We start from the raw sequence: 12,476 nt of genomic DNA on the forward strand, positions 1-12,476 counted from the left end.
CCTTTAATACCGCTGAACACTGTCCTCTCCTGTATTTCCTCTTACCTCACCCACCACTCCTTTTCAGTCTCTACACCTGACTCCACATTGCCCCCCCCTTTTCCCTTATATATTGGAGGTCCCCAAGGACCCATTCTTGGCCCCCTGCTCTTCTCCCTCTACATCTTCTCCCTTGGTGACCTCATCCACTCCTTTGGCCTCCAGAACCATCTGTATGCTGATTTTCTATCTTTCATCCCCTGACCTCTCCCATTCCATTATGTCTTGTGTCTCCTGCTGTCTCCCAGCCATCTCATCTTGGATTTCCCAGCGCTTTCATAACTCAATATTTCCAAGATTGAAGCATCATCTTCCACCCTTCCATAGCTCCCACACATCCCCCTCCCCACTCTCTCTCTGTTAATAACATTACCCTCCTTTCTGTTCCTCTAGTCAGATGCCTTGGGGTCATCCTTGACTTCTCCCTTTCTTTTAAACCTCACATTCTGTCCCTTTAAAAATCCTGCTGCTTCCACCTCAGGTGGCTTATATTGTCACACCATATAAGCCACCAAAACTATTATTCATTCCCTTGCAATCCCTTGCCTTGATTACTGTAACTCATCTTCTCTAGCCTACCCGACTTCGACTCCCACCTTGACCCTCTAAGTCTATCCTCAACACTGCTGCCCATCTTATATTTCGCTCCAACCACTCCATCACTGTTGTCTCTCTTTGCTAATTGCTACATTGGCTCCTCGTGGCCTACAGAATTAAATTTAAGCTCTTCATCTTCAAAGGTCTCCATCAATCCTCCCCCTACATCTCCAACCTTATATCTACCCACACTCCTTGCTGCCCCCTCCGCTCTGCCAATGACCATAGCCTCACTACTGATTACCTCTTTCCATTCCCGCCTCCAGGACTTTGCCTGGATACCTCCCCAGCTGTGGAACGATGTCCCATGCCCTATCAGGTTAGCCTCTACTCTCAGAGGCTTCAAATGTGCCCTTAAGATTCATTTCTTTTTTCAGCTTTCCTCCTAACTCCCTTGTCTCAGCTTTCACTCACTCCCCAATCGATACCACCCTATTTGTGTCTCCCCATTTCCTTTAGGATGTAAGCTCTCAGCAGCAGGTCCCTCTTTCCTTGTGTTCTCCTTCTACTATTCCATCACCCTCTGTACCTCTTGTCCTGCTTCCCTGGTTCAGGCCTACGTCACGCTGATTACTACCATCACCCTCTGTACCTCTTGGCCTGTTTCCCTTGTTCAGGCCTACGTCACGCTGATTACTTCCATCACTCTCACTCACTGTTTCATAAATAATTTGATTGGCATTACCATGTTAGCTGTATATTGTTTATTCAGTATGTCTGCTCTCTGTACTTTGCTTTTCATGTATCATGTTATGTGTTATGGATCATTGTGTCCTGTATATGTCATGTACGGCACTGCTGACCTTTTGTGTCACCTTATAAATACAAAATAATAATCTACACAGGAATTCTAATGAGCTCAAACTATAAATACACCTATAATAATCTACACAGCAATTATATAATGATCTTATGCTATAAATACACCTATAATAATCTACACAGGAATATATAATGAACTTATGCTATAAATACACCTATAATAATCTACACGGGAATATATAATGAATTTATGCTATAAATACACCTATAATAATCTACACAAGAATATATAATGAGCTCACACTATAAATAAATCCTTTCATTCAGCAGCAAGGATTGTCTGTGTGGAGTTTGTATTTTCTCCCTATGTGTGGGTGTCTGCTGGGTGCTCCTAAATCCTCCCACAGTCCAAAAACATCCTGGTAGGTTACTTGTAAGCTCCAACGGAGCAGGGACTGATGGAAGTGACTACATATCCTCTGTACAGCACTGTGTAATATTACTGGTGTTATATAAACGATAATAACTAAGACTGAAGTATGGAGAAGAATGACAAGATCACACAGTGACAGTAACAATGGATCAGAGCTCAGTGTGTTCTGTGCTGTGTACTACAGATTATACCTGCACCTTATTGGATTGTTTACATATATTAGACAATGTGTGATGCAATGTTGGTACTCTCATCGCTTAGAGTTAGGACCTTCCTATTAACAGAAGCACCCGGTAAGAGTTACATGTATGTATAAATACACATCTGAGCCATGTAACAAAGATTCCTAATATTATTATTTTAGTGTTTTTTGATGTCCCCGTCCTTAGTGCAGGGAGTCTTGTTTCCTGTGTTTTAGACATTATTAAGATACATTTTTCTATAGCCCATAAATTGTAGGCTCACGTGGACGTTCATTACCTCCCACCGGACACAGTGGTGGTCTGTCAGTCTAGTAAGACACTCTCCATATATATTGCAAGTAGATAAAGATTTATTGTCAATAGACAAATAATAACCCTGTATTACAGATAAGAATAACATAGCTCCAGGAGGGATCTGCGGAGTGATCCAGTGGATCCCAGTGATCTCATGTCTCCGGTTCTCTGACCAGGGAAAGCAGCTTGTCCAGCTTGGCCACCTCCACCTCGGGTCCATTCTGAATTTCCTGCCCCTTTTTCTCCTGAAATGGGAAATGAGAGCGGAATGAGTTATGATCAAGTCCTTCCTTCATCTCCTGCATTACATAATAATAATAATAATAATAATAATAATAATAATAATAATATAAATAACAAACCAACAAGTTTGTTAATGGCAAACAGCCCTAACGGTAACCCACAGACACTGGGATTTCCATGGGCTCGTTCTTGTCTATCCCCAATATTCCCAGGTGTGGTCGGTGCACAATGACTGCTCAGTGTGACGGACATGTGATCGGATCAGACAGTACGCTGGGTGTGATCACACAGAATAGTGTCAGTAATTGGGGTCTCTGTAAATCAGGACATAAGTGATACAATCATCCGCCTGGTGATAACACAACACGTTCCAGTCCACCCTGATGTAGTTACAATTAGACAACACTGACTGGTAATTGTGATATCTAATTACATATAGTAACCACCTCTACAGTAATAAACACCAACTTACAGATCACACGTGTACATAGATAGAGTCACAGGTCTCACGTGTGTTATATATAGGTGATTGCTGCTTCCCCACAGCTGTGCTCAGCTCTTTCTATTGAGTGTGTTTCAGAGTTTTCTCATATGAGAAACTAATCACTGATTGTTCTTTTCTGGATGAAGTGTGTGTGTGTGTGTGTGTGTGTGTGTGTGTGTGTGTGTGTGTGTGTGTATGTGTATGCATGTGTATGCATATATGTATATGTGAGTATAAGTGTATGTATATATGTATGTATGTATGTATGTATGTATATATGTATATGCATGTATGTATGTATCTATCCATGTATGTATGTATATATATATATATGTGTGTATGTATGTATGTATGTATGTATGTATATATGTATATGCATGTATGTATGTATCTATCCATGTATGTGTATATATATATATATATATATATTCGTGAATGTGGCAGCAGGGCCTCTGAAATGTATTTTTAGTTAACATGAAATGGCCAATAACCACTGGAACATGCTTGAAGTGCTTGTCATAGAAATGTAACAGCACAAGGTCCCAGTGACACAGAATGTGATAATATATAACTATACTAACAGTATATGTTCCCATATCACAGGGCACCCTCAGACTTCCTCTTTGCAGAGAGCTCACTTTATACAAATATTATACAGACTATTCTTTTATTATATAAAGACTACACCCAACTTTTACACTGTGTGTGACTCAGGTGAGATTTATCTGGTTTACACCCTCAAGAGATCTGCAGAACATTGCTCTGCTCCATCTACCCCCTGACAGATACATAGTGATATATTCTGCAGATTATTACATTACTGACCTCCCTAGAGATCTGCAGAACATTGCTCTGTCCCATCTACACCCTGACAGATACATAGTGATATATTCTGCAGATTATTACATTACTGACCTCTCTAGAGATCTGCAGAACATTGCTCTGTTCCATCTACCTCCTGACAGATACATAGTGATATATTCTGCAGATTATTACATTACTGACCTCTCTAGAGATCTGCAGAACATTGCTCTGTTCCATCTACCTCCTGACAGATACATAGTGATATATTCTGCAGATTATTACATTACTGACCTCTCTAGAGATCTGCAGAACATTGCTCTGTCCCATCTACCCCCTGACAGATACATAGTGATATATTCTGCAGATTATTACATTACTGACCTCTCCAGAGATCTGCAGAACATTGCTCTGTTCCATCTACCTCCTGACAGATACATAGTGATATATTCTGCAGATTATTACATTACTGACCTCTCTAGAGATCTGCAGAACATTGCTCTGTTCTATCTACCGCCTAACAGATACATAGTGATATATTCTGCAGATTATTACATTACTGACCTCTCCAGAGATCTGCAGAACATTGCTCTGTTCCATCTACCCCCTGACAGATACATAGTGATATATTCTGCAGATTATTACATTACTGACCTCTCTAGAGATCTGCAGAACATTGCTCTGTTCCATCTACCCCCTGACAGATACATAGTGATATATTCTGCAGATTATTACATTACTTACCTCTCTAGAGATCTGCAGAACATTGCTCTGCTCCTTCTACCTCTATAACAAATACATAATATATTGTGCAGAGCATCTCACCTGCAGACACCAGAATAGCCCCAACACTGGATCTCTATTGAACCTGTATGTCTGAAAAATTTGCAGCTAAAAGCAGCTCTGTTCCTGAAAATAATTTGTAAGGGGACCTGACTTCCCAGTCCCTGGCATATTTGTTAAACGTAGAAGACATAGTGCTGGGTGCAGCGAGACAGACAGCGAGTTGTGTTATTATCTCCTTCCTCTCCTGTGAGTGCTGTCAGATACAGAGCTCAGAGCTGAGGAAGGGGCTGAGGACTGAGATCTGTCAGGAAGATTTTCTGCTGAACAATGTAAACGCTGACATATTCTACCAGACATTACACCTTTCATCCGTCTTATAAACGTCTTTGTTCCTCTGTGTAGCTGCTGGGTCAGTCTGGCTGCCAGATGTAAATGCTATTTCTGTGGACAGCGGAGGTGATGGAACATTTTTGTATTGTAGTGAGGTGAGAAGTTACAACCCTTCCACTGCCAGATAAGAGAGAATAACCATCACAGGAAGCGTGAAATGATATAAGAGGTTTCAGATTATTCTCCTGTCATTGTGAGATGGGGAAGAACGAAACGGTTATATGTGGAACAGAGCAATGCTCTGCCAGCTACAGCTGTATCATGTCTCTAGTGTCCAGGCGGATCTGGGGGGGGGGACGACGACGACAGTTTTATCATCTGTGACTGCGCCTATAATACCTGGGATGAATCCCGCTGAACACAGAATTCCTGAATCATCACCCGGGGCGGGCTGTGCTGGGGGAGGGGAACATCTGCCCCCCGGGCCAGTCCCATAGTGGGCTACCTTGTGCTGGGGGGGAGGGGAACATCTGCCCCCCGGGCCGGTCCCATAGTGGGCTACCTTGTGCTGGGGGAGGGGAACATCTGCCCCCCGGGCCGGTCCCATAGTGGGCTACCTTGTGCTGGGGGAGGGGAACATCTGCCCCCCGGGCCGGTCCCATAGTGGGCTACCTTGTGCTGGGGGGGAGGGGAACATCTGCCCCCCGGGCCGGTCCCATAGTGGGCTACCTTGGGCCGGGTCACTTGGCCACCTGCATATTTTTTCCTTTAAAATGTTCCTAATAGGCTGCTGAGTCGAGTCTTGTACCCAGGGCTAAAATTTGCCAGCCCTCCCCTGATAATCACCCAGGACTGGGGGCAAAACTATTCCGCAGTCTCTAAGACATCACGGCTTGGTTTGTATAGATAACCGAACAGAGAAAATAATTTTTGCAGTAAACTTTTCTCTTTGGTCAGCACAGCTGCAATGTCAACGGCCATCTTTTTTACACTACTAGAAGGCTGCTGAGTCTGCCGCCTCCCTCTGATTTACATACAAAGCTCCTGGCATCCAGTAGGGAACAGACACAGGATAATGCTACAGGTAAGAGGGGAGAGAATACAGACTCCAGCTCTGATCTGCCCCAATCCCTCACTCAGTAAATAACCACACTGCATACTCCTGTCACTCACATCGCCAGTAATATCCCAATACCAGGAGGTAGACGTCATATACACACTGTGACACAGCTCACAGACACTTCTGGCACCGCTGGGAAGACTTCAACGCAGCAACAAGTAAGAGCTCATCATTAAGGAAGCAGAACCGATAAGTAACTGATCCTTCTGCATGAGACAGACTGAACTTAAACTACAAATACTAATTCCTTTTATTACCAAAATAGGATCCTGCTTCCAAATAGCATCTGAACCAGGATAAGAATGGCCATTATGCAATGACCCCACAAGCAGCGTACTTCAGTATATTCAGCTAACAATCTATTTGTTGGTCTCCCAGGACATCGCTGTTACTGCATCAATTTCCCACAATTCTCCTCTTCCCAGGTAATCTGCTGGGACAAGGAGTTTTATATACAGGGATGCTGAGGTGGGTGCATATGATCATAACACACGTACACACAGAGTGTTAGGAGCTTTCTCAGGATACATCCAGTCCTGCACCAGGTTTATGTCCAATGCACCCAGGGCAAAAGCACAGGAACATTTCTGACATTTGTTTTGATAGAGAAAATTGCATTTTATGTTAGGCTTGAACCCCTCTATAATACAGCAGTTATAATCTTCAATAAAAGTAGTGAAATAAATGAATGGTAAAATAGACCCACAAAATCATATGACATAAGTGAATCCGCAATCAGAAGCGGCGAACTAGTACTGGCATCACCATAAGTGAAATGGTTACTGAGCGATGTACCTGCGCCTCCGTGCGGGTCTACCTTACTCCCAATTACACAAACATGTCCTCCCTGTACAACAAATATAACCTGTGCACATTGTCTATATATAAAGAGATGGTCCAATGTGGTTACATATATAGCATTACTTTATATCTGTGAAACCCCATTTATAGTGTAGGGAAATGTACACAGCCTCCTGTGTTACTGCAGATACGTGACCTAGACATCTTTAAATAAAGAAACAAATAAAGGAAAGAATGAAGTTTCTTTCCAGCTGATCTAAAAGAAAATCATTATCCTGTTGGATAAATGACTCTCTCACTAACACCGCTACAGTGAGGTGAATGATAGAAAGTTTTCTGCCCTCCGTCAGACCAGTGACAAGTGCTGCATACACAGTAACAGTCCTCTATCTACCTTATTTTATACAAAACACAAACAAGGGAACAATTCATTTTCCAGGAGTGGATGTTCTCCATTCACAGATCTATATGTAGGTTACACATTGGAGACATCATGGGGTAAGAATAAAGCATCGTTAATCCCATCACACTGGAGTTCCAGGCTATTCATGCAGAAATCTGGGAGCTGGTGCATTTGTCTTGTAATAACACAGAGCCCCTGGGGTAAGAAGCATCACAAGACGAGATAGATCCTGAGTGCTCCGGTGTGGGGATGGGAGGGGGCTCAAGGACAGCAAACGTTGCAGTTTATACTCTACAAGAAGTGCTCAATAATAGATTATAATCCATCCTATATTAATTACCCGTAATTTACACCATAATAACGAGACGCAGTACAGAGGAGAAAGCTGTTTAAATAATGCAAGAATCTTCTAAGTGGCTAATGAGATAACCGGTGTCCGGTTCTCCACAGACTGAAACGTGGAAATCTAGTTCTAGTAATATTGATCTATGACCAGAGAGGCTGGACACACAAATAATGCGGCACACGGACGGCAGTTGTTGATGGCTTGGCATTAGTTCTGTGCCCCACTGTCTACACAATCATCTTCTCTCAAATGTACAAGAGATCAAACTGTGTGATGGCCGCAGGACTGTATATGGCAGTGTGTTATCGCACCGAGGACAGGGTTGATTAGAAGATCTAATGGAGACTATCTCGGTTCAGCTGCTGGATCCAGGGAGTTCAGCTGTCATTAATGCTGCAATCTCTGTTCTACCTTTGGAGATCTCCATGTCCTCGTTGGTGGCAGCAGCTGCCGACAAACATGGGGAACAACTTCTGGTTCCAGCATGGAGCATGATACTACAGAATAACACTGGATTACACACAGCTCTTCCAAGCTGGCAGATAACCACCAGAGCACCCGTGCAGCACATGGGCGACAGCCTTCTGTAAACCCAGATGAGGATACATGGTGAAGGACAGTTATGGTTGGCAGCAGCTGACAGTATTAAGATGTCTCCATTGTCCGCTGTCACCGTACCCACCACCAGTAGATGCACAGAAACTCCAAGTGTCAATAGCAGCTTTATAATTAGCGGCTGATAACGCTGTTGATTTACAATAGCCATACCCACTTTCCCTACCAGCTACACTTGTTATGGTCCTACCTCATGTGTTCTTCACACCTCTTAGATTGTAAGCTCATCTAGACAGGACCAGCTATACCTTCTGTTTCACATCCCATAAATGGTAAGCTTGTGAGCAGGGCTCTCTTACCTCTGTCTGTCTGTATCATCCAGTATTGTTTTATTACTGTGAGTGACCCCAATTGTAAAGCGCTACGGAAAAAGCTGGTGCTATATAAATAAATGCTGATGATGTCATGATCCCCTCAATGTACAGCGCTGCATAATAAGTCAGTATTTATAAATAAAGGATAATAATCATCAACATTTATTTATATAGAAAATTCCGTAGCGCTTTACAATTGGGAACAAACATTAATAAAACAATACTGGATAATACATACAGACAGAGAGGTAAGAGGGCCCTGCTCACAAGCTTACACTCTATGGGACAATGGTTTGATACACAAGGGTAAGTGCTACATCATATTGTATATTGGTCCAGCTAGAAAGCAAAGGTAAAAGTTCTTAGTGGGCTGTATGATCGGTCACACAGCAATGTTGGTCAGAGGGTTGTTGCCTTGTGTTAGCTGTGTAGAGGGTGTTAATAGGGTAACCTAGGGAGATTAAGAGGGTGGTTTAGGAATGTTATAAGCTTGTCTGAAGAGGTGGGTTTTCAGAGAACGCTTGAAGGTTTGAAGACTACAGGAAAGTCTAATATTGTGAGGGAGGGAATTCCATAAAGTGGGTGCAGCCTGAAAAAAGTCCTGTAACCGGGAATGGGAGGATGTGATGAGAGTGGAAGAGAGACGCAGATCTTGCGCAGAACGGAAGTGTCGAGTTGGGAGATATTTTGATACAGTGAGGCGATGTATGTCGGTGCAGCTTTGTTGATGGCCTTGTATCTTACAAGAAAAATTTTATACTGGAGTCGTTGAAAAACAGGCAACCAATGTAGAGACTGACAGAGGGGTTCAGCAGAGGAAGGATGATTTGCAAGGAAAATCAATCTCGCTGCTGCGTGCAAAATAGATTGTAGGGGCTGGAGTCTGATTTTGGGAAGACCAGTAAAGAGAGAATTGCAATAGACAATGCGGGAGATGATGAGTGCATGAATTAAGGTTTTATGCAGTGTTTTGTGAGAGATATGTACACATTCTGGAAATGTTTTTAGATGTATGCAGCATGATATAAATAGAGTTGATGTGGGTAACAAAGGATAGTTGTGAGCCAGGGATCAAACATCTGCAGCAAACATGCGTGGTGGGATTTATGGTCATGTTGTCAACAGAAATAGAAATGTCAGGCAGGAAGCTTCTATTGTTGGGTGGGAATATTAATAATTCAGTTTTTGAAAGATTGAGTTTGAGTTGGCGAGAAGACATCCAAGATGTCAGAAAGACAGTCAGTAACGCGAGACAACACAGATGATGAAGGATCAGGAGAGGATAGATAGATTTGTGTATCATCCGCATAGAGATGATACTGAAATCCAAAGGAGCTTATTAGTTTTCCAAGAGAAGTGGTGTAGATAGAGAATAGCAGAGGACCTAGGACTGAGCCTTGTGGTCTCCAACTGATAAAGGAAGCGGAGGTGGATCCAGAGAGATTAACACTGAAAGAGCGATTAGATAGGTAGGATGAGAACCAGGATACATTGTAGTGTAGTGTTTGTATGAGGAGAGAGTGGTCAACTGTGTCAAATGCAGCAGAGAGATCCAGGAGAATTAGAAGAGAGTAATCACCTTTAGTTTTAGCTGTGACCAGATCATTGACAACCTTGGTCAGCACAGTCATCTTGTATATTAATATACATCTCAGTCTAGCATGTAGCTAATGATGTTCTCAGTCCTTGTATAAATCACAACCATCGCTGAGTTCTCTTTGCATTAGATGAATGTATTTGGTTCTTGTTATAAAAGTATGATAAAACATCACACAGGAAATGCATGTAACATATACAATATGTACAATATGTCCTGTTATCTTCATGGAGCTTGTCCAGCTTTCCTCATTCTCTCATTGTAACGTCTTGTTTTGGTGTCTGGAAAATCTCCAGATAAGATCAGATTTAACAGGTGTCGGTGTTCTGCCTGTGGGGAATCTTCCTGGCTCTCTCGGAGTAGTCTGTACTGACAGGACAGACACTTCTCTAACCTCTAACTGATCAGCCCTCTACAGGTAACACCATGGGTCCTAATTACACAGGGACTTAAAGGAATAGTCTACTTTTTTTATCAGATTATATTAACGACCCAAAGGTCATTAAGGGGCTTCACTGTCATGTTATCTGTAAGATACACAATGAGGATGATTTATGACTAAGTGGGAGACAAATATGTGAAGCACATACATGACTGCCCCCAAAAGAAAGATCTTCACCTAAGTAGCAACATTAGATGCACTCTCTAGCAGAGTTTATCTAACAAACCTGAATAATATGTAAGTAGTTATAACTTTGTGAGATAACTTACCAGAGATAAGTGTTCCCAGTTGTTACTGACCCTCATGCCCTGGGCACCATATAAACCACTCCTGTCTTATCATCACCATTTATTTATATAGCACCACTAATTCCGCAGCGCTGTACAGAGAACTCATTCACATCAGTCCCTGCCCCATTGGGGCTTACAGTCTAAATTCCCCTAACACACACACACACACACACACACACACACACACACACACACACACACACACACACACACACAGAGTCAGATCTGGGCACTACTTCAAAAGAAGAAGATCAGGGGCCTGATTCATTAAGGATCTTAACTTGAGAAACTTCTTATTTAAGTCTCCTGGACAAAACCATGTTACAATGCAAGGGGTGAAAATTATTTTTCTGTTTTGCACATAAGTTAAATAATGACTGTTTTTTTTATGTAGCACACAAATACTTGATAGCTTATTTGTACACTGAAATTGATATTTGTGCGCAACATGAAAAAACAGTCAGTATTTAACTTATGTGCAAAACAGAAAACTAGTTTGCACCCCTTGCATTGTAACATGGTTTTGTCCAGGAGACTGAAATAAGATACCTCTTCATTTAAGATCCTTAATGAATCAGGCCCTAGGTGAGGATATAGGCGGACCTAGTAATAGGACTGTGTACAACGTCTGGCAGAAGGAAGCTGCGTTATACTATGCAGGCGGCTGTACATCTAATCATCGTCCTGTATATGAATGGACTATATAGAACGGTGATCACTGTGAATACTGCATTGAATCGCTTGCAGCTGGGATTCCGCACCCTATGCCTGAGTAGGATGTACGCCAGTTTGCCCAGCGTATCGTGCGAGATCGCTCTGCGCATTCCTGCGCTTAGACAGACAGGATGGGGGAGGGACAGTTCTAACGTAGGGCGAATACTGTAAAGGAGAGTTTACAGAAATACGGCTCATGCAGACCTGTAGAAATGCACATATATACTAGAGGCGTATCTGTTACAGGACAGGTACAAATACTCGCAGATGATGATGACATGGCACACACTAGGTGCATGTGCTGCTGCTGTGGACGCATCTCAAGACGTCTACGGCTCTGCATACGGGTGGAAATACGCTATTATTCTGTAGGGGTTTTTTTCTGTAATTTTCACCCATTTTGTAAACAACTCTACATTAGCCCCAAAGTGTATAAAACACAAAAAGTGCTCAAAGGTCTCAAAAGAGGGACGGTCCCCTCTTCCCTGACAGCTGGGCCGGAAGGCTCATTGTGGGGCAATTGTCTTCAGCAAGGCTAGGGGGATCCTAAATCTTCAGGCCCACTAAGGAAGAGGCTCTGAAAGGGCAGGAGGTGGGAACCAAAATGAGAACAGGGCCCATAAGTACCACCAAGACCCCTCAGTTTAAGTGAAAATAAGCAACTCAAAGGTGACATAAATATAATAAATTGTGCTCTGAACGCAGTTGTTCACCCCCTGCTGCATTGTTTACATGTTATTTTCTTACATTGGGGAATAAGAACATATTTTTGGGGATAAAAAACAATTCTTAAGTCTGAGTATTCCCTCTACATGTGACATGTGTGACTCTCAGATCACAGGAAATAACTGATTCATGTCAT

The 12,476-nt window shown here is 42.5% G+C and overlaps 1 protein-coding gene across 3 annotated transcripts in view; it reads right to left on the reverse strand.

Moving 5' to 3' along the window:
- Positions 1–2,362: 2,362 nt before the first annotated feature.
- DNAI1 (dynein axonemal intermediate chain 1) overlaps positions 2,363–12,476 on the reverse strand; it is a 149,934-nt gene continuing 139,820 nt past the window's right edge. For all 3 annotated transcript variants that reach the window (XM_075187178.1, XM_075187196.1, XM_075187188.1), the window contains one exon: positions 2,363–2,573. In XM_075187178.1, coding sequence (XP_075043279.1) covers positions 2,481–2,573 — 93 coding nt within the window. In that variant the 3' untranslated portion in view covers positions 2,363–2,480. The remainder of the gene's footprint in view (positions 2,574–12,476) is intronic.

This window comes from Mixophyes fleayi, chromosome 1 (genome assembly GCF_038048845.1).
Source record: "Mixophyes fleayi isolate aMixFle1 chromosome 1, aMixFle1.hap1, whole genome shotgun sequence".
Taxonomy (NCBI): domain Eukaryota; kingdom Metazoa; phylum Chordata; class Amphibia; order Anura; family Limnodynastidae; genus Mixophyes; species Mixophyes fleayi.